Source organism: Eubalaena glacialis, chromosome 2 (assembly GCF_028564815.1).
Source record: "Eubalaena glacialis isolate mEubGla1 chromosome 2, mEubGla1.1.hap2.+ XY, whole genome shotgun sequence".
NCBI lineage: Eukaryota > Metazoa > Chordata > Mammalia > Artiodactyla > Balaenidae > Eubalaena > Eubalaena glacialis.
The window spans coordinates 173,852,688-173,876,251 of record NC_083717.1 but is presented as its reverse complement, the minus strand read 5'-3'; the positions used below and the strand labels follow the sequence as shown (position 1 = coordinate 173,876,251).

Here is a 23,564-nt window from a genome sequence, read left to right as displayed (position 1 = left end):
CTTAGTTGCTCCGCGGCATGTGGGATCTTCCCAGACCAGGGCTCGAACCCACGTACCCTGCATTGGCAGACGGATTCTTAACCACTGCGCCACCAGGGAAGTCTAACATTGTAAGCTCTTATTCCTTGTTGGTTGGTTGGTTGAATGAGTCAATGAATTGTTTGAGAAGAGTCTACAAAGTCAGAGCAGTTTTGGTTGGGATCCCAGCACTGCCATTTACTAGCTGTCTGGCCTTGAACGAGTTACTTAACCTCTCTTTACTCAGCTTTGTCATCTCAAAAATGAAATTTTTTGATTAATACTAAGAGTACCTACCTCAGAAGGATGGTGGGAGGAACAAAGAAGATGATCTGTGAGATGACGAAGGTGAGCCTGCACATACGTAGTCCTTGGGTCCAGGGCAAGGAGGTAGGAGATAGGTCTGTGGGCATCACTGTTAGAAAGCCAGAGCCACTGCAGCTGCTCCCCTTCCCTGTGCCTTTGCTTCCCTGACCAGCCATGGGGAAGAATGGTTGGTGACCCCAGGAGAGTCTGCAAAGCACCAGACTTTGTTTTCTGGGCCCCTATCCCTTTGCACATTCTCCTTCTTGATTGGCAAAAATATGCAGAGCTTACTTTTTGAATCGTGCTCTGCAGTCTACAGAGCACTCTCACCCACATTATCTCACTTAATAATTATTCAGAATTGTAAAATTGTCTGTGGTTTCAGGAAATTCCTGCCCTTGTTATGGAATGCCTGGTACTTGCCCCTCTCCTGCTGATAGAGTTATCACCAAGGACACTTGTTTCTGTATTTACTGAGTTGTTTAGCAGCATTTTCATTTTTTCCACCCAAGCCTGAGATTAAAAGAATCTCATAGAGAAAAGCCACATTTCCAACCTTTTTCTAAGCAGCTAGCTATAGAGTGGCCTGCTTGGTCTAGGACCTCTGGCTCCTACATGCCCTTGTATTGAGGGACAGAGCATGGCAGCTCTCCCTAACTTGGGCTCCCTTCTCTTTTCTGTCCATTTGGAGTCACAGGGTCCTAGGGCTTGGCTGGAGCATCATAGTGTTAAAATATATATGACAAAAAATTTATCATTTAACCTTTTTTAAGTGTATTGTTCTGTGGAATTAGGTACATTCACATTGTTGTGCAATCATCACCACCATCCATCTCCAGAACTCTTTTCATCTTTCAAAACTGAAACTCAGTACCCATTAAATAATAACTCCCTTTCTCCCCACCCCGACTCCAGCCCCTGGCAACCACCATTCTACTTTCTGTTGCTATGAATCCGACTACTCTAGGTCCCTCATATAAGTGGAATAGTACAATATTTGTCCTTTTGTGACAGGCTTATTTCACTTAGCACATGTCCTCAAGGTTCATCCATGTTATAGGATGTGTCAGAATTTCCTTCCTATTTAAGGCTGAATAATATTCCATTATATGTATATACCACATTTTGTTTATCCATTCATCTGTTGATGGATACTTTAGTTGTTTCATTGTCTTTTGTCTCAGCTAGTACAGTAGCTTCCTAATTGTTCTCTTTGCTTCCATTCTTTCCTCTTCCAATCTGTTCTCCACTCAGCTTCTAAAGAGGCAAATTGAATTTTGGTACTCTTCTTTAAATCCTTCATTGGCTTTTCATTGTGCTTAGAATGAAATCTAAACATCCAAATCTGGCTCACAAGACCCCATATCTACATAGTTCATAAAGTGAACTACCTTTGCAACCTTATCCCATGCCCCATCCTCCTTGCTCCCTCTATGCTCAGTTCAAGTTTTTTCTTTTTTTTTTTTTTTTCTTCTTGTTAATTTTTTCCCATCTCAGACTCTTTGTGTCTTTGGTCTTTTCTACCATGCATACACTCTACTTCTTGTCATGGTCTGGGTCTTCTCATCCTTCAAGTAGTAGTTAAACGTAACCTCTTCAGAGAGAGCTCCGATCACCCTATATATTATAGGATCCCTTGTTATTCCTTGTCTGAACCCTTTATCGATTTGCAGGATTCTTATTTGTTTATAGTTGACTTGTCCTGTCCCTGTTTTCCCCTCTTGGATAGAAACCCCTTGAAGGCAGGGTCTGTATCTATCTATTTTGTATCCTGACTATCTAGCAGGTCTCTACTAACAATTTGTTGGATGAATTAATACATATCCTATTTTTATTTATTTATTTATTTATTTATTTGAAACATTTATTTTACATTTTTATTTGTTGAATTTATCCTTGTTGCACCAGGTCTTAGTTGCAGCATGTGTGCTCCTTAGTTGGAGCATGCGGGATCTAGTTCCCTGACCAGAGATCGAACCCAAGTCCCCTGTGTTGGAGGGTGAATTCTTAACCACTGTACCACCAGGGAAGTCCCTACATATCCTGTTTTTAGAAAGAGTTTGGAGATTCCACAATTGGTTCTACTTTTACTTTCCTTCCTTTGTGCTCACTGTTCCTTCATCCCACCTCTAACACCTTCCAAAATGCTAACATCCCTAATTGAAGAGTCATTGGCATGATATCATCATTCCTTCTCCAGAAAACTGGTTGAATGTTTGTTGGCCTCCTGATTTTCAAAGGAAAGGCACCCAAAATTGTTGTTTAACATTTTGCACTGAAAATGATCACCCTTTCAGCCTTGCTCCATGTCTCTGGAAAGGCAAGCTAGTTTTGCAGTGGCCTAAGTAAGCAAGGCAGACAAAGAAATTAAACTTTCTAGAGAGAGAAATCCATGTAATATGTTCTAAAGTGCTACATGTAAAGCTTAGTGGTATTTTGCTACTGTATTGTTTTTTAATTTACTCTGTACTATGGGCAATAGTTGATTTTTGTTGAAATTCAGTCCCTTATCCATATTTGGAAATTTTCTAAAGAAGGCTATGCCCAGGCCCTTGAGATTCTGAGCTCTAGAATTAATTCTCCCAGTTTTAAACTGTAGCGCTGGCACAGCCTGGGTGGATCCTCTGCCCAGGATGTGACAGGCTGAAATTAAGGGTTGGTCACTGTGTTCTCACCTGGAACTCAGGATCTCCTCTAAGCTTATGCCTTTTGTTGGGAGAATTCAGTTTCTTGTGGTTGTAGGATTGTTGTCTCCTTTATCTTTCTGGCTCTCAGTTGGGTACCACTCTCAGCTCCTAGAGGCTGCCCTCAGATCCTTGCCCTGTGGCCTCCATCTCAGTAGTGGAGAACCTTCCTTTCACACTTTGAATCTCTCTGACTTTCTCTTCTGCTACCAGCCAGAGAATACTCTCTCCTTTTAAAGGGCTTGTTGATTAGCTTAAGCTTGCATGGATACTCACCCTATCTCAAGGTCAATTGATTAGTAACCTTAATAGTATCTGCAAAATCCCTTTTGCCATGTACTATGACATAATCACAATAGTAACACCAGGGTGTGGAGATTATGGGAGTCATCATAGAATTTTGCTTACCACAATTTCTCTCTCTTATTTTATTAGAATTGCATTTGCCTGTAAGTATTAGAAAACTTGAATATAATAACTTAAACCAAAAAATTTTTTTTCACATAACAATAAATATAGAGATGAGTGATTATTGATACTGGTTCAGTGGCTCAATGACATCAGGATCAATGACTCTGTGATTCTCTTAGCCTTTCCTTGTGGTTATAGTAGCTCCAGCCAGCCATCATGACTGTATTCAAGGCAGGAAAAAAGAGAACATGAGTAGGATTAGGACAGCATGAGTAATATCTGTTATCTTCATTGGGAATGCAAAACAGAACAAAGATAAAAAACACTTCTCAGAGCTTTATTTCTGACCATACTTCCATTTATGTCTCATTGGCCAGAACTTAGCCAAGTGACCACCCATAGGTTCAAGGGAGGCTGGGAAAGCAGGAATAGGAATTATTGTGATTGGCTCAACCAATAATGACCTATCCTCCAGTGCTGGATGATAAGAGGAAATGGATGTTGATGATGTAGCTAACATATCTGTTATACCTGTTTTCTGGAAGGTAGAATGTGGTATAGTGGAAAAAATGCAGAATTTAGAGTCAAGAGACTTGTAATCCTGTCCCACCTCTGTCATGGTTAGCTGTGTGACCTTAGACTAGTCAAGCAACCTCTATGAGCCAGTTCCCTTATCTATCAAGTGAGAGAAATTTCTGCTTTACTTATCTCAGTGTTATTATAAAAATGGATTGAAATTATCTATGAGTTTCTTTTCATCCTGGAAATATATACTAATTGTGGTTTTGGGTAAGTATTTGGTATAAAAATAAGAATGTATTTCATGGATTCTAAGAAATATATGTATGTATATATACAATTTTTAATATTTTATAATCTCTGAAATTAGATGCAGTATACAATCTATGACAGCTTCAAAGAAATATAATAACAATATTTTGTTAAGCTTCTTGGAAAGTTTTAGCGTTATGCTTAGGAAATATGGCCATTGGGACCCACAATACTCCTATAGACTCCTAGGAAACTGACAGTCTCATGATAGAACATCTAAAATATAGATGAAAGGAAATTATCCACACCAACTTCTTACTTTCATACAGGGAGATATTAGTATCTCTATTCCAGATGTAAAACCGAAGTAAGCTGAGATGAGTTTACAAGATGGAGTAAGCCATCTTCTAAGAGTTCAAGGTGCTAGAAAGTATTCCACAAACTTTAAAGATTGACCTCCTACCAGGGTCATTCACTGAATGTGACATACTGTTCAGCTACCTAGGGATGTCATTCCGGGTCACTGCCTCAGGAATGCACCAAGATCAGAGGCAACCTGTTTTGCAAGTCAAGTGTGACATAGATCCTTGACTCTGAATGTGGAGCCATGAAGTTGTGGGTAGCACAGCCATCAAGATTGTTTATTTTGAAGAAAAATCACATGCTAGAATATTTATAATTATAACCTTGGGATATATATACATGTATGCATGTACACATATATGTATGTATATGTGTATGTATTTGTATATATGTTTTTGTGTATACACACACACACACAAATAATATGACTTTAGATGGGGCAAAAACAGACATCTGGGGATGGGGGATTATGGTGTATATGATTGAAAGAGAGAAATAGGGGTGAGTGAGTCTATGGAGAGTCATAGATACATACTGACTATAGTTGAAATATGACATATGTTCCTTCTGGAGTTCTTTCTCCTATATGCGTGACTTGAGACTGGGGTATTCATTCTATTCACCAATTTCCAATGGAAGAAGAGGGATCAGTCTCTTTTTATTTTTAAAAAAATAAATATTTAAATGAAAGAATGAAAGAAAAAATGGTGACAAAATAGGAAGAACAAACAACCAGGGCCATTCTATTTTTCCCTTTTAAGAACATCAAGGCACCTGTTAATTAATGTGTGTGTGTGTGTGTGTGTGTGTGTGTGTGTGTGTTCTCCAGTGAACTCTGTTCAGGTTCTGTTAACATGAACTCTGTTCTCTCACAAAGGAAAAGAATTTTGAAGAAGAAGGAAAAGAAGCAGTGTTCCAAGTCCTTAATCTGATTTAGGTCTTTGTCACAGGGTAATCAGGCCTTCCGGGCTTCTGCTTATTCTGAGAATCATGAAGCAAGCAACATTGTTACTTTAACTTCCTGACTAAACTTTTGTGATTTCTGTAGCCCACTCTGACAGAGGCTGCAGAGTGTAAAACCATGCTGGATATTATTTGGTATGACTGTACTGAGCACAATTCTGAGTGCTTAGTAGATGCTCAGTGTAACTTTGTTGAATGTCTTATTTTAGAAGAAAGTTCTAAAGAAATACAAAGAATTCACACAGTCTTATTTTTTCCCATTCTTCCTTTCTTCCCAGTTTTCCTTTTGACCTTTAGTTGCTTTTCCTTGATCAGGAAAAATTTGAGGCTTTACTTTGGAGTTTGGAATTGGCACCAGGATCTAGTTTAAGATGTATTTGCATAAACCCCTGATAGCTGGCTGGATAGCATTTGCCAGTAACCTCAAAACCCAACAAGTGGATGCAGAGATTTTTAAAGTAACTGTCTAGTTGAATACATATGACAAAGAGATATAGAAGGAAGATCACTAAATTCTCAGATTTAAATAACCTCTAACCAAGCAAGAATTATTTTATATTATATAGCATAGCTAACCTAACAAAATAGAACATTGTCCCAGCTCTGAAGGGATAGATTTAATCCATATGGCTATATGAAACCCTCCTTTCCTTCTCATATGATTTATAAAAGTTCTGTAAAACTTCTTATTAATATTTCCAGGATATCAGTATAAAATCACCCTAATTTAGATGATCTAGTCTCTTTTTCTTTTTTTAAAAATGAACACAAGTCAGTAAGGAATGTTTCAGGGGAGGACTTTCAATTCTTGCTGTAACTGGTTAACAAACTGGTCCTTCTGCAGTAAACAACCACAAAACCAGGCAAAATGTATCAGGTAACTGTTTTCAGGTACTGGTCAACAGAAAGCACAATATTTCCATCCTGAGTGAAGGAAAACTCATGAGGTGAGCCCGACGGTCACCTTGGCTGTCTTCCAGGGGAGAGTTTCCTGACTGCAGCATAGTATGCTTAGAGGTTCGGCTGAGCATAGCAGTTTTGCTGAACTAAGGAAACACAGATCTGAGTTTGGGGCAATTGAAGCAGCTAGAATCCACAGGGCAGTGCACTAGAGAGGAGAGGGTTGCATAGGGCTGGGGGGAACAGGACTCCCTGGGTACACTCTCTGGGTATACCCAGGGAGTCCTTGGCCAGGCTAGAGTGCACGTGAACAGATCGAAGCTATATGAGATTTATCAAAAATGGCGGCTCCAGGGTTGAGAATTGGACAGAGATACTAAAGGTCAAGCAGCTGATACTGAGGGACACTGGTGGTCCAGCCCAGAAACAGTGGAAAAACCTTTTTAACACCTTAATAATATCCCAAGCATCCAGAAAAGACACAGAAAATCTGTGTCTTAGGGGCAAAAGTCTATGCTTTCAAGCAGGGTTGGTAAATTTTTTTTTTTTTTTTAAATAAAGGGCTAGATGGTAATTATTTTAAGCCCTGTGAGCCATTCAATATTTCTCACAACTACTCAACTCTGCTATTGTAGAGCAAAAGCGTCCAAAGACAACATGTAAATGAATGAGCATGGTTTTATTCCAATGTCACTTTTTTTTTAACAAAAAAAGTCAGAGGGCCAGACTTGGTTCATTGCTATAGTTTGCCAACACTTGCCCTAGAGTAAGGCCTACTTTAAAATCTACCCTAAAAAAGCTTAGAGCCAAGTGCTGTCAAGAAAAATTGCAAGGGAAATTGAGTTTGGAAGTTGAGTCCTGCAGTAGTTAGAGGATGTTGGGGAACATCTTTGACTTTACAAAGATTCATCCAACAAAGTGGAAGACCAAGCTTATGCAAGCCTATGCAAGATCAAGGTGAGCAGACAGTTTGACTTCTGGCAAAAATCCACTCTGCAGAGGAAGATCAAATCTAGAATGTCTTCATGTATCCTCAACAATTGTTAGGTATGCAAAGAAACAGGAAAATATTACCCATAGTAAAAAAAAAAAAAAAAAAACTCAATAGAAACTAATCCCCAAATGGTCCCGTTGTTGGATTTGGCAGACAAAGCTTTTAAAGAAACTATTATAAATATGTTCAAAGAACTAAAGGAAAATATTGTCAGAATGAGTGAATATAAAGGCATCTCAGCAGAGAAATAGAAACTATAAAAGAATCTAATGAATATCTTAGAATGAAAAAGTTGAATAATTGAGATGAAAAATTCACAGGATGAGCTTAAGAGGAGAACGAAGATGACAGAAGATAGAATCAATGAACTTGAAGACAGATCAATAGGAGAAGAGATAGAGAAAAACATATTTTAAGAAATAGTGGGGACTTCCCTGGTGGTCCAGTGGTTAAGACTCCGTGCTCCCAATGCAGGGGGCACGGGTTTGATCCCTGGTCAAGGAACTAAGATCCCACATGCTGCACAGTGCGGCCAAAAAATTAAAAAAAAAAAAAAAAAAAAAAAAAAAAAAAAAAAAAGAAATAGTGGCTGAATTTTCCCAAATTTAATGAAAATACTGACAAACAAATTCAAGATATTACACAGACTTCACGTAGGATGAGTTATAAGAAAACCACATCTAGACATACCATAGTTAATTGCTAAAAACCAAAGATAAAATCTTGAAAGACAGAGAGAAAAGATATAACAGCGAAATAAGAATTACAACCAACTCCTCACCAGAAACAATAGGGACAAAAAGACAAGATACTGAAGAAAAAAAAAGTCAACCTCAAATTCTATGTCTAATGCAAAATATCCTACAAAAACAAGGATTAAATAAAGAGTGACTCTTTTAGAGCAATGCTGTCCAATAGAAATATAGTACAAGCCACATATGTATTGTTTTAAATTTTCTAATGGCCCCATTGAAAAATTTTAGAAGAAACAGGTAAAATTAATTTTAACAATACATTTTATTTAACCCAGTATATACAAATATTACCATTTTAACATGTAATCAGTATAAAAATTATTAGACAGATATTTTACACATTTTTATGCTTTTTGAAATCTGGTGTGTATTTTACAGTTAAAGAACAACTCAGTTTGGACTAACCACATTTCAATAGTTACCTGTGTCTAGTGGCTGCTGTTGGAATTGAATAACACAGTTTTAGATCAAAGAGAAAGGGGAATGGACAAGTTGCCCTGTATCCAGGTTGTTTCCCAGGCTATCTTATACATAGTGTTTGTTTATTTTTTATTTTTAAAAAAATTTATTTATTTTGTTTATTTATTTTTGGCTGCGTTGGGTCTTCGTTGCTGCCCGTGGGCTTTCTCTAGTTGCGGCGAGTGGGGGCTACTCTTTGTTGTGGTGTGCGGGCTTCTCATTGCGGTGGCTTCTCCTGTTGCAGAGCACGGGCTCTAGGCATGTGGGCTTCAGTAGTTGTGGCCCACGGGCTCTAGAGTGCAGGCTCAGTAGTTGTGGCGCATGGGCTTAGTTGCTCCGCGGCATGTGGGATCTTCCTGGACCAGGGCTCAAACCTGTGTCCCTTGCATTGGCAAGCGGATTCTTAACCACTGCGCCACCAGGAAAGTCCTACATAGTGTTTAAATTAACCTTTCTAAAACATTTGCCAGCTCAGAAGACCTGAGGAAGCTACCTACTATGTGGTAAAACAAGTTAATTTGTCTATTCTTTCATTCATTCATTCAGCTATTTACTCAATAAACATTTACTAAATGCCAGACCCTAGTCAAAGAGTTTGAGATATCCACAAGAACAAAATCCAGTCCCTTTCCTCAGGAAGCTCACAGACTAATTGACATGATAGCCATATTAGCAAACAGGTTCATTATCATTTGGTAAATGAGTGTAGGTAAGATACTACCAGCATACAGAAGACATGGGGGATAAGGAACAAGTGGGATTAGTGGGAGTCAAGGAAGAGTACCGTGTATCAGAGTTCTTCATTGCAAACAACAAAAACTGACTCTGGCTAACATAGGAGGAAAGGAGCCACTGAGGACTTTTTTTTTTTTTTTTTTTTTTTTTGGCGAGGGCTTTCTCTAGTCGTGGCAAGCGGGGGCCACTCTTCATCACGGTGCGCGGGCCTCTCACTATCGCGGCCTCTCTTGTTGCGGAGCACAGGCTCCAGACGCGCAGGCTCAGTAGTTGTGGCTCACGGGCCTAGTTGCTCCGCGGCATGTGGGATCTTCCCAGACCAGGGCTCGAACCCGTGTCCCCCGCATTGGCAGGCAGACTCTCAACCACTGCACCACCAGGGAAGCCCCACTGAGGACTTTTTAAGCAGAGCTGTGGCATGGGCATTTTCAGGTTTTAAGCAGACCACGCTGGCATAATAGTTTGGATAATAGGTTAGAGGGGATAATGCTGAAGGCAGGGAGAGAGGTAATAGACTAGTAATTGTCTGAATGAGAGACATTGAGGGGCTGAACCAAGGCAATGGCTGTGGGAACGGAAAGGGTAGTTTCAAGAGTTCCAACTTATTCCAAAATTGAGAACTGTCACTGTCCCAACCCCTCCTTTTCCAGTGCACTCAACTCACTCCCACCCTCTTCAGATAAACAGAGCGTAACTCACTGTGAACTAGACATGCCATTTCTGCTTCTTCTTCCTCGAATGCCTTTGCCCCTCTGCTCATTTTCTCAGCGCCCTCACTTCCCATTTAAGATGCAGCTCATGACCACCTACTGCTCAAGCCCTCAGTAGTCTCTTAACACCCTAACTCTCTATAAGGTTGCTGTCATTGTTTTGATGGCTAACTTGTCACAATAGGTTAAAGAGCCTATTGTGTTATTATGTCACTGTCATACCTCCCTGCATTCTACTGTAAGCTACTAGAGGCTAGTGATGCTGTCTCGGTCTTCCCTGTACTGTCAGGCCCTAGAATGGGTCCAGCACAGGGTACCCAGTACATGTTCCTGATGATGCTGGCCCCTGGCTCTGTGCGACACATTAGGGTCCTGTTGTGGCTGATAGCTTCCATCACCAAATTCCTGCTCAGTACAGTCTGAGGAATGTTCATCTCCCATAAGCACATCTCTTGGGTCACTGTCTGCTCGTAGACTTTCACCAACTTCCCATTTCCCCCTGAACTCTTCTCCTCAGCTGTTAAGGTCCATCAGTCCATTCTCCCCACATTTCCCCAGTAGATACCTCAGCAGTCATCAGACTGACCTCTTTACTGGTCCAGAAACAAGTCCCGTGAAGGTCTGATTCTTAATTGTCACTTAAATTAACCCCTGTCCCAAGGATGTCCTTACTCTTCCCTTCCAGTGGTTCAGAACCAAGGATGTCCTTCAAATCCGAAAACCTGCTTGGTCCATTATGGTTCCAGCCCTTGCAGATCTGTGAGCAAACTGTCACGGCTTTTCTGGTGTGTCTTCCAGCAGGCAGTTATTCCCAGATTTGTTGTGTTTGCTATTCTGAGCATCTTCATCTCCACAGCTAGATTGCGAGCTGCTTGATCGCTCAATATCCCAAGGGTGCCAGATACGTTTCTGGACACCTAGGGCTCCTGAATGCATATTAGAAGATTGGCATAAGCCAGAACTATTTCTCAGACTCCCATCTCATCAGTCAACTGCATTCTCCACCCCCCCCCCCCATTTTAGCGTGTAAGGGAAGCTGAGGAAGAAGCTTCTCTCTGGAATGGCAGCCCAGAGACTTTAGTGAGATTTTTAGTGTCTCTTGGTCAGCACTGCTGCTGATAGTGAGTCACTGCTCGTTTGTGGTGATTCTAAGCCTCACTTTATGATTCATGTTCTAAAAATGGGGTGAGGTTTTTACAGAGAAACCAATTCCAGTGTGAACGTAGCCTCACAACGATCAGGTTCCTCTGAGGGCTTCCAGCTGCTCGCCCAGCGCTGCTCAAGGTCAGGCATCTCAGGGTTCACTGGATATAGCTGTTTCATGGCAAATACCTAGAATCCATTTCACAGGGTTATGATAGGGGGTTCCCGGTGATAAATTTGTTCCCCCAGCCTTTCTTGAGACTTTTCATGGTCTGTAACCAGCCATGTCTGGATCTGGGATGGACAAGTTGAGGAAGGGTAGATAAATCTTGGGGGCTCTTCTTTTGTTCATACTTCTGAGTAGTAGTCTTGGTTCCTCAGCCAGAAAGCGCTTGCATCTATAAAGAGGAAGTTGAGTGCTTGACTCTGCTTAGCATCTGGGAGAACTGCTCTAAAAAGCACTGAAAAGGGAAATCACTAAAATCAGAATGTGTAAGTGACAGAAATGGAGTGGTTTTGTGAAATTTGTATTCTGGTCCCAAGACTTCAACTAGCAAGCAGTGTACCTTTGTGTGAGTCATTTACCTACAGTAGCGACGGCCATAGTTGACATTTATAAAGAGCTTGGATTGGGGCCTGGCACACAGTAAGCCCTCTGTAAGCTCACCTGCTATGATCATCATCATTGTTACATAAGGTTTTTCAGTCCCAGTACTAAGCACTTGGTGTATGTTATTTAATCCTTAAAATTATGACATGAGTTTCGCTGCAGAGGGGTGAGCTGAGGCTTAAAGACCGTACAGTACTCAAATCCAGGCAGTGGAACTCCCGAGCCCATTTCAATCTCTGTTGTTACTATGCCTGGTTTCCTTAGGCCTTGGTTTTTTTGTTTGTTTTTTTCCCCATCTGTAAAACTTGAGAGCTAGACTACTGGTCTTTAAAATCTAGGAGCTCTAAAATTTCTAGATATTTTCTCCATTATTTTCACTCTTTTCCTTCTCTCCTTCCCCTTCCCCTCATCCACCCACACTCATCCGTGAATTTCGCTGGATTCATCATCATGGGATGGGCAGGATGTTTTCCCCACTGAGCTATGATGCTGCAAATGTCAGCACATGGACTTGTAGTATTGTGGCTTTGTGGTGGTTGTTGGACCTGGTTTGCACGCTGCTGTTGTTGGGAGAGGGGGAATCTGACTCTTCAATTTTACTGTCTTATCTTGGCCTGCAGCCATTGCCACATTGAGTGATGCTAACATTTGACGGGCTTGAGAAAGGCTTAATGGGAGAAGCCCACTGGAATCAGCTCTTTGGGTCCGTGGGCCCTGCCCGGTTCTCTGGTGAGATCTGGTTTGGAGCACTCACTCTCCAGGCTGTTAGCACGTGTCTGGTCCTGTGATTGGTAAGGATCTTAGGAGAGGAACTTGGGAGAGAGGTTTCTGGACTTTCCATTCTGCGTGCAGCTTGGATTCCCTGGCAGATTTCCAGTGAGGAGTTTCACCGATCATTTCATTATGGTTCCATTGTCATTAATGTCTGTAAAGTACTTTAGTTGGTGGTAGTGTATATATATTCTCTAGTATTTTTCTTTGTGGCTATGACCCAAAGATTAGAGTGTTTCGGCATCAGAAGACCTGGGCTCAAGTGTTGCATCTATTACGTCCTAGCTTGGTGCATCTAACACACCTGCTTGTTATGACCTCTACTTGATCATTTTTTTGGTGGTCTCTTACTGTGGGATAAAAAGAGTCCATTTGTCACTATCCTAGGATGTGTGAATTCTTCCACTTAGAAACTTGGGAGAAACATCTTAGAATCTTAGGGCACCAAACAAAGGCTTCGAAACAGCAAAAGTGTTGGATAAGTCATTTAACTTCTCTCAGCCCAGATTTCTTCCTCTGTGAAAGAATTATAATACTACTTACCCAACTACAATGGCTATTCAATCAAAGTATGGTATGAAAATAGGTTTCTGAAAATTATAGATTCTGTAGGAAACATTACTTATTTTTAGGAAGTATCATGCAACAAAACTAATTGTTTTAAGTACCAAAAAAGCAAAAGCTATTAAATGTTTCTATTTTCATTATCGTTAGCATAGATTATTTACTGCAGATAATAACCTATAGTAAAATTCCAATGTTTTCTTTTTATTGTGCACCAGCTAGAAGGCCATAAGTTAAATTATTCTAGACTAAAGTGAATATTGTGAGTATTCAGTTAATAAGAACTGATACTGTTCAAGGTGGATAGTGGCTTTTATGTGGAAACATTAATTTTGCATTAATTCAGATTTTACTAATTCATTATAAGATCAAGAGTTAGGTTCCAGTTGTAAAAAGACATTAACTGTACAAGCAATATTATGAGTCTATTAAGTATCCTTACATGGAACATAATTGCAATGTGAGTAAAGACTAGACTTTTACATACTAATTCAAACTGTCCTAGAGTGAAAATGTGTTTCTTTAACTCACATTTTCCACTAAAGTAAATATGCCCTACCCACTTACTCCAAATGAATAAGATGACTCCATTTCTGTTTTTCTTGATTGGTAAATCATGCTTGGAGATACCATCTGGAGATGGTTGGGTTTCTGCCAAAGATTTAAATCAGGCTTGCAAAGAGCTACCTGCCTAAGGCAACAAACCACACTGATTTAATAGGAAAGAACATGCTTTTATTTTGCCATCTGGTAAAGGAAAGTGAAAGCACTTTGAAAAATTTTAATATTTGTTCTACAATGATGGCCTTATAGATAAAAGTATTTCCAAAATACAGTAATTGGGAAAATTGGAGAATCTAATTGCTAAAATCTGCGTGATTATTTATGTCTGATGTGAAGGCACATACAGAGATCTTGATGCTAAAAGCAGATATTTCTGTAAGAGAAGTGAAGGCAAGACAGGGATAGAGAAAGGTAAATAGGTTGGAAACGACCCAGACCTCCTAGTGGGCAGTGTAGAAAGCTCAAGACCTGTGTGGATTGGTTATAATGTGATGGTTATCCCATTTAATTTTTATTTTTTAAACAGATTTCCACTTGGCAGATTAACCAAAGGCAAGAGAGGCTAATCTGTCTATGTTCTGAGCGCCACTCTCCGCAAGACCGCCATAACAGACCCCAGGCCCAAGTCCACTGTGCTACCAGACCCCCACCCCACCCCAGGCATTGCTCTGGGGTCTGCCTGAGGCCAGCAGTGTGAAGATGACCAGCACCTTCCTAGCATGACGACCTTGGACCATGTGATCGCTACCCACCAGTCGGAGTGGGTCTCCTTCAATGAGGAGCCACCCTTTTCTGTCCCTTCTGAGGGTAAGAACTTCCATGGCCTAAGTGAAAAGATTAACAAAGAACCACACCTGCTTGGTATGGCTTCTATTTGATCATTCTTTTGGGGGGATCTTGATATGGAAAACAGAGCCAGTTTGTCACTTTCTTCAGGTCCAGATTCTTCCACTTAGAAGCCTGGAGGAAGCATCTTAGGACCTAGGGCCCCAAACAAGGACCTGGAAACACCAAAAGTATTGGCTGCTCTCTTCCAATGAACATTAACTTCCTATTTCCAAAGTACTTTATGCTCGGTCTTTTTGGTTATTATTCCCAACAGCAATTCGGATTGTCTCAATTTTTAAAGCATAATTGTCAAGAGTGACAGGTGCTGGAGCCAGATCCCTTGGGCTCAAATCCTGGCTCCATTATGGATGAGTGATGTGTCCTTGGGTGGATAATTGATTTAACCTCCCTGGGTGGTTGTTCATCTGTGCAGTACGGGTAATCACAGTACCTACCTCAGGGTGGTTGTGAGGATTAACTGAATTAACATGTGAAGTGCTTACAGCAGTGACTGGCACATGGAAAGAGCTCATGATTGTCACTCGTGATCATGATGAAGGTGGCTAGATTGACTTCTGGGGAACGGTGCTCAGGGATGAAGGTCAAGGTGGGATGTGGGAGCTATTTACAGAACCACATCAGCTGCTTCTGTTCCACGGCCGCTGCTACTGCCGCCTGAAATCGTCCCAACTTCATTTACAGCACCTGGAAAGTGTGAGTTTACAGGTGTGCTGTCCAATACGGTAGCCACGTGGCTATCGAGTCTTTGAAATGTGGCTAGTCTGAATTGAGATGCGCTATAAATGTGAAATATCCACACTGAATTTCGAGGACCTAGTAGAAGTTAAATGTTTTATTAACAGTTTTTTATCAATTACATGTTGATATTACCCATTTTCAACATGCTGAGTTGAAATACATATTATTAAAAGTAGTTGCGCCTGTTTCTTTTTAGTTTTAAAATGTGGCTACTAGAAAATTTAAAATTCATCTGTGGCCCACCTTTTACTTTTTTAGGACAGCGCTTATCTAAATAATTACATTCAGGTAGACCTGTTTGTTTGGCTAGTGATGGGAGAAAGGAGTTTCACAGCAGTACTTTTATTTTTTAAACATTTTCATACAGTAAAATTGACCATTTTTGGTCTACAGTTGATGAATTTTAACACATGTATAGATTTGTGTAATCACCACCACAATTGGGATCTAGTTCTGTTATTTAAAAACAAATTTTTGAAGGCTATTAAATGTTCCAGGACCAATGCAGTGATACAAAAGCTAGAGGAAGCTCTGTGCCATATTCAGCTGGTCATTAGTGCAGGGTTTGCACATGGTGGCCCGCAGATGTGTGTTGTTTGGACTGCGCAGAGTTTGAATTTGAATGTTTTTAGTCCAGACAGAAGCTCTCCTGTTGAGCCACAGTCTCCACCATTCCCCATTGCCTTTCACTTTTCTAATTCAACCTAATTCTATCTGTTGCTTGGCCTCTGTAGGAATTTTGTTTGTGACCCCTAAGCACTGGAGTAGATGGTAGGATAAGAATAGTGAACAAGACTCCCAGTCTCAGCCTGCATGGAGACTGCTATGGACACCCTAGGGTATAGTTTTTATACATTTTAAGGTAAACACTGTTTTAGCATAGAGACAGGTGGGCATGGCTGTTTTTCTGCCCTCACACCCTGTAATGGTGAGTCCTTTGATCACTGCTTGCCTGTCCTTTGTTTTTCCTCCACGAGACAGTTCTGAAGAGTGGCCTTCCTCGCGTGATGTGATGGCAGTTTCTGGTATCTGTTTCAGGGGGCACTGAAGAGCACCTCCCAGGACCATCGTCTTCCTCAGACCAGTCCGAGAGCTCTTCCGGGGAGAACCGTGTGGTGGATGGAGGCTCTCAGGACCTTTCCCCCTCGGAGCACGATGACTCTTCTGAAAAGATGGGCCTCATCTCTGAAGCGGCCTCCCCTCCCCTGAGCCCTGGGCAGCCTCCACCTGACCTGGCTTCAGCCATCAGCAGCTGGGTTCAGTTTGAAGATGACACACCCTGGGCCAGCACATTACCACCTCATACAAAAGCAGGTGGGGCAGGTAGGACAGGTGGGGCGCTGGGAAGGGTTCTGTCTGAGGTCTGTGCTCACCAGGGATGCTTTGTCATGAGAGGTCTGCAGGGCTGCCAGCATTCTGTTCTGCCTGTTCCAGAGCCCTGAAGCACTGGCCACATAGGAGAGAGCAGACAGAGATCTCATCTGGCTTAATTCTATGACACACGTTTTTTATTAACATAAGCATGTGGAAGGATTTATGTGTTCTGGGCCATTTCCAGCCTTTTACCCTTGCCCTGGCTGTTAATTTCTCTTTGGAAGTATGCATATTTATTCATCTGTTATGGACTGGAATTCTGTTTACTTAGCACCTAAATTGTAAGCTCCTTGTGAGTAAAATGAATGTCTCTCAAAGTGTGGACCACCAACCATTTCTAATAGAGTCACCAGTTATACGGAGATGTTCTTGTGTCCCAGACCTTTAGAATCCAAATCTTCAGGAGTGGGGACTGTCATTAATGGTCAGTCTCTTACTTTGTGGCATTTAAATGGCCGGAAGCTGCACTGGGAAGCTGAGTGAAGCCAGGGGAATGATTAGTTCCCAGCCTGGTGACCTGGCTACTCATTTTATTGTGCACTGAAGCATACCAAGGGTGATTGGGATAACCTTTGGGATTGTATTAGTTTTCTATTTGCTGCTGTAACAAATTACTACAAACTTAGTGGCTTAACCAACACAACTTTATTATCTTACAATTCTGTAGTTCAGAAGTCCGACATGGGTGTCACTGAGCTAAAATCAAGGTGTTGGTGGGTCTGCATTCCTTTCAGGAGGCTCTAGGGGAGAATCTGTGTCCTTGCCCTTTCTAGCTTCTAGAGGCTGCCCATATTTCTTGACATGTGGCCTCTTCCTCAGTCTCCAAAGCCAGCAATGTTGCATCTCTCTATGCCTTTCTTCTATATTCAAATCTTCCCCTGCCTGACTTCTGCTTTCCTCTTCCGTTTTTTCTTTTTTTTTAATCTTTATTGGAGTATAACTGCTTCACAAGACTGCACTAGCCTCTGTCACACAACAAAGTGAATCAGCCACATGCACACATACATCCCCATATCTCCTCCCTCTTGAGCTTCCCTCCCACCCCTCTAGGTCGTCCCAAAGCACCCAGCTGATCTCCCTGTGCTATGTAGCTGCTTCCCACAGCTATCTATTTTACATTTGGTAGTATATATAAGTCCATGCCACTGTCTCACTTCGTCCCAGCTTCCCCCTCCCCCACTGTGTCCTCAAGTCCGTTCTCTATGTCTACATCTTTATTCCTGCCCTGCCTGCCACTAGGTTCATCAGTACCATTTTTTTTTTTTTTTTTAGATTCCATATATATGCGTTAGCATACGGTATTTGTTTTTCTCTTTCTGACTTACTTCACTCTGTATGACAGACTCTAGGTCTATCCACCTCACTACAAATAACTCAATTTCGTTTCTTTTTATGGCTGAGTAATATTCCATTGTATATATGTGCCACATCTTTACCCATTCATCTGTTGATGGACATTTAGGTTGCTTCCATGACCTGGCTATTGTAAATAGTGCTGCAATGAACATTGTGATACATGTCTCTTTTTGAATTATGATTTTCTCAGGGTATATGCCCAGGAGTGGGATTGCTGGGTCATATGGTAGTTCTATTTTTAGTTTTTTAAGGAACCTCCATACTGTTCTCCATAGTGGTTGTATCAATTTACATTCCCACCAACAGTGCAAGAGGGTTCCCTTTTCTCCACACCCTCTCCAGCATTTATTGTTTGTAGATTTTTTGATAATGGCCATTCTGACTGGTGTGAGGTGATACCTCATTGTAGTTTTGATTTGCATTTCTCTGATAATTAGTGATGTTGAGCATCTTTTCATGTGCCTCTTGACCATCTGTATGTCTTCTTTGGTGAAATGTCTATTTCCTCTTCCATTTTTAAGGACCCTTGTGATTACACTGGGCCCACAAGGATAATCCAGGACAGTTTCCCCATCTCAAGGTTTTTAACTGAATCACATCTGCAAAATCTCTTTTGCCATGTAAAAGGACATATTCACAGGTTCTGGGGATTAGGATGTGGACATCTTTGTAGGGGAGCATTATTTTGTCTACCACAGAGACCTCTTAGCAAAGCCAGGTTGATGTTTTTCTGTTGGTGGGTTAAATGTTTTGCTAGTTTTGATGTTTAAAAACAATTCCTTTGTTTTTCAAATGTGTTTTCAACATCAATAAAAATAATTTTAAGAAAATATAAAGCATAATTCTACTATATAACAAACATTTCCATTTCTACATAACAATTTGCACATTGATACACTTTTTCACATTTAAGCATCAGATTTCTCAGTGAATTGTTGGTGAGAAAGCCATGACACTCAAAGCAGCATGGATGAATGACAGGTCCAGACAGGCTTCCCAGTCTGGCTGAAGGGAGGACGTAACCTTTACTGAACACCTAACACAAGTAAGACAGTGGGCTAATTAAGCATTTGTGCATTTGAGGGAAAGTTACTGAACACAGGGCAATGAATCAGTACAGAAGTATGCTTGTTTTTAGTAAGATACATTCACTAAATATTTACTTTCTCAGACACTGTGCTCAGTGCTTTACGTCGTCTCATGAACTCTCTACAATGATCATATGAGGAAGGTATATTTAATATTATATTCATATTACGCATGAGAAGACTGAGACAGATAGTGGTTTGGGAATTTGCCCACAGTTGTATGCTAGGAAGTGGCAGGAGAGAGCTTTACTACCAGGCAGACTGGCCCCAGGATCTTTGAACAGCCTAGGGATGCTGTGTGTGGTATGTTTGCCTTGATCTTCCTGCTATTGCTATAGTTTCCTCTGCTTCCTCATTCCCCGGAGGCAGAGGAGGTGAGGGATGGGTTGCCCTAAAATGGCCCTGCTTTCAGATCACTGATTATATTCAAGGCATTCAGATTCTTTTACATATTGTTCATACCTTACCTTTAGTTTCAAAGATCTCCTAATTGCTTAGAACTGTTTACATGACAGATGGCTCAATTTGCTTTAACTCTTCACCACTTATTTTTGCAAAACTAACTTTGGAGTTAGTCATAATTATGTTGCCCCCATCTGACTGAGGATTTTAGCTTGTTTTTGATAATGGTTTTGACCTTTAATGGTTTTAACCTTTAAATCATTAAAACCTTATCCTTTAAGGCAGCAGCTTTCAAAGTGTGGTCTGTAGATCTCTGGAGTTTCCCAAGACCCTCTCAAGGGGTGTGTGGGACCAAAAGTATTTTCATAATAATTCTAAGATTTTTTTGGTCTTTTTTACTGTATTGGCATTTGCATTAATGGTATAAAAGTAATGGCAAGTAAAACTTATGGCCACTGTGTACACATAGTAAAAAAAAAAGTCAATTTCTCATAATATCCTTCATAAAGTAGTAAAGGTTATTAATTTTATTAAATCTGGATTCCTTTTTTTTAAAATAAATTTATTTATTTATTTTTGGCTGCGTTGGGTCTTTGTTGCTGCGTGTGGGCTTTCTCTAGTTGCGGCGAGCCGGGGCTACTCTTCGTTGCGGTGCGCGGGCTTCTCATTGCGGTGGCTTCTCTTGTTGCAGAGCACGGACTCTAGGCATGCGGGCTTCAGTAGTTGTGGCTCGCAGGCTCTAGAGAGCAGGCTCAGTAGTTGTGGCACACGGGCTTAGTTGCTCCGCAGCGTGTGGGATCTTCCCGGACCAGGGCTCGAACCCGTGTCCCCTGCATTGGCAGGTGGATTCTTAACCACTGTGCCACCAGGGAAGCCCTAAATCTAGATTCTTAAGTACACCTTTTCAATATTTTCTGTGAGAAATTGGGAAATATGCATAAAACACTTGTGTTCCATACCAAGATATAATGGTTGTCTTGAAGAAAAATGGTGGCTATCTTGAAAAAAACTGGGTTTGAAAAATATTTTAATTTAAAAATTAAATTTAAAAATCAAAATTATTTAAAAGTTATTTGAGAAGTCAAAACAATGCAAAAAAAAAAAAAACCCTTGATGAACAAAATATCAGTATTTTAAAGACGAAATTCAACCAACACCTGCATGACTGCCACACTGCACCCTAATCCTAGCCCTGGTTCCAGTAAAACTCTATGTACAAAAATAGGTAGCTAGCCTGTGGGCCACAGTTTGCTGATTTTATATTTTTTAAATATTGTATTTAAAATGTTATTTGATTACTAAGTTTTTTGGTATCCTTTTAAATTTTGCACCCGAGGTGAGTGCCTCACTTGCCTCACCCTAGTGCCAGCCTTGCACTGCACTAAGGATATGGGATTAATTGATATCACTAGAGAACAAATCAAGAAATGACAGCTTTCAAATGTGTGAAAGCATAATTGTGGCCTGAAAACTCCCCAAACGTTCATTACTAGTTCCTTCTGTTTCCACGTATGAACATTTAACTCAGCTCTGTGGAGATGGAGCTCTCTGCTGCAGGAAGAGTCTGTTGGCTGATTTCCCAGCAGATGTGAGGCCCAATGTGTAGGGTCAGCCCCACCTCAGCAAGGGTTTCTAACCCAGGGACCCAGGAACCATAGAGGGCTATGCAGAGCATCAGGGTGGTAAAATGGTAATAAATCCAAGGCTCCTATCTCAAATCTCCTGCTGATACCCAACTGCCCATCAAGGAACCCACCAAATAAAGGACCGCCGGGTACATCCCTCTTACCCAAACTAGCCTCACCAACTAGGCCAGCTCCCTCATGGGTTTTCTCACACAGACTGTGTTTAACAATAAGGAAGAGTGAGTGGTTGGTAGAGCTAAGGCCAGGTGATAAGCAGGAGAAACTAGACTTCAGGTCCCTCAACACAGAAAACACAGGCAGTTCCATCCTGGAGGCTGTTGAGCAGCTCAGATTTTAAAAATTTGAATCCAAAAGATTTGGATACCGATGCTGTGTCAATGATATCACATACGTTAACTGCAGGCATTACACCAAAATAGTGCAGTGTGGACAGCAAGTATCTTCATGGTGACAGAGACAGCCTGAGGCTTCTTGCAGTCACCGCTGCCTGCTCTATTCTTTGGATAATGCTAAGTTTTCCTGGTGTGGCAGGCAGGAAATGGCCCCCAAAGACATCAGGTCCTAGGCCCTGGAACCTGTAAATTTTATCTTATTTGTAGAAAGGATCTTTGCAGATTGATTATGTTAAGGATTTTGAGATAGGGAGATAATCCTGGATTATCTGGGTGTGTCCTAAATACAATCACATATGTAAGAGGGAGATAGAGGGAGAATTTGCCCACACAGGGAAGGCAATGAGAAGACAGAACAGAAGGGGATTTGAAGATGCTGGTCCTGAAGATTGGAGTCATGAGGCCATAGCCAAGGAATGCCAGCAGCCACCAGAAGCTGGAAGATACAAGGAATGAATTCTCCCCTAGAGCTTCTGGAGGGAGCATTGCCCTGTTGACATCTTAATTTTGGCCCAGTGATTCTGATTTCAGACTTCTGGCTTCCAGAACTAGGAGAGAATAAATTTCTGTTGTTTAAAGCCATGGAACCAGACTGAGAATGAGTCAGTCTGGGCTAGTGGAGCATCTCTAATAGTGTAGGCCATTTACTAAGCAGATGTTCTGTGCTAGCCACTATGCATCATCCCCAAAGTTTGCAGCCCTTTGCAAACTTCTTAAAGTTTACACCACCATGCATGCAGGTGGTGAAGTTCAGCCAGAACAAAGGTTCCATGGAAACTGATTTTCGGCTTCAGCCCTCTTCCCAGTCACATAAGTATCACCCAAACAAATGGACTCTTTCCTATAACGGAGTTACAGTTTCTCAGTTTATTCCCATTTTCCTCACGTTTGTCCTATTTGCTTCTAGCAAATGCCTGGCACCCTGTGGTCAGATGTCTTTGTGTCAGGAGAAAGGGGAAAATGTGTATCTTGGACTCATCCCATGCAGCCTCTCTAGGAGTATCCTTTTATGAGAAAATCATCGTGGCCTCAGAGAAATAGGTGGGAAGACGACAAAGGAGGACTGATTAGTGACATTCCTAGTCTGGATTCCTGGAAGCAAAAAGTGGAGCCTTACACAGCCAGCTTGTTTCATACCTTAACATCCTGGCTTGCAAAGAGAAGTTGGGAAAGAAATGATCACACACACAGGAGTGCCTAGGTAGAGAAATGTTATCTGGGATACTCCTTTCCCCGCCCCCAGTCCCCATTCCTTCACTCCTCCACAGTTTTCTTGACAGAAGAAAAGCAAAACAAAACAAAACACCAAAAAACCCCACAAAATAATTTATCTTTTAAGTTGTGCCACCTAAGAATAAAGTCAAGGGGGCATTGGATTTCAGCCTGGAAGGGGAATGTGCAGTTTGCCTTCATTAAAATGCAGGAGGCTGTAGGCATGGGGAGTAAGGGACAAAGAGACTGTCATTAGTGTTAAATCTCTTGTTTTTGTGGCATTAAATGCCAGAAGCTGCACAGGGAACTTAGAGAAGCCAGGGAGTGGTTAGTCCCCACCCTGGTGACCTGGCTACTTTTTATTGTTCACTGACACATACCAAGGGTGACTGGATAGCCAGGAGTAACAGCTAGAGGGGAAAACAACTCCAGAAATGCTTAAATCCATCAAGGGAACAACTTTCTTTTGGACTTCAACTAGGGCAGGGTTTGAAGTGAATAAGTGCCATCGTGGTTGGTCTGGGAAAAAAGGAGCTACCTGATCTTCCTCAGAAAAATATGAATAAAATCAATTGAGTGACAGAGCCTTTCTATAACTACATATATAGGAAAGAGAGCTGGCACCAGTTCTTTGGACCTGAGGATACTAGGAATGAGAGAGCATATAAAATCATGCCTTTTGATTCTTTTGTAAAAATTGTTTCTTCCATTAAGACCCTTGAAATTTGGTGAAGGCCAAATGTGGAATTCACATATCTGACTTAACAGGACCACTTTGGCTCAGGC

General features: G+C 41.2%; 1 protein-coding gene across 3 annotated transcripts in view; it reads left to right on the top strand.

The window, feature by feature from the left end:
- The window catches only part of STON2 (stonin 2), a 140,616-nt gene that overhangs the window by 18,161 nt on the left and 98,891 nt on the right, over positions 1–23,564 (top strand). For 2 of the 3 annotated variants that reach the window (XM_061181144.1, XM_061181146.1), the window contains exons 2-3: positions 14,248–14,528; positions 16,347–16,631. In XM_061181144.1, the coding sequence (XP_061037127.1) occupies positions 14,441–14,528; positions 16,347–16,631 (373 nt within the window). In that variant the 5' untranslated portion in view covers positions 14,248–14,440. The remainder of the gene's footprint in view (positions 1–14,247; positions 14,529–16,346; positions 16,632–23,564) is intronic. The other variant, XM_061181147.1, reaches the window with a different exon arrangement.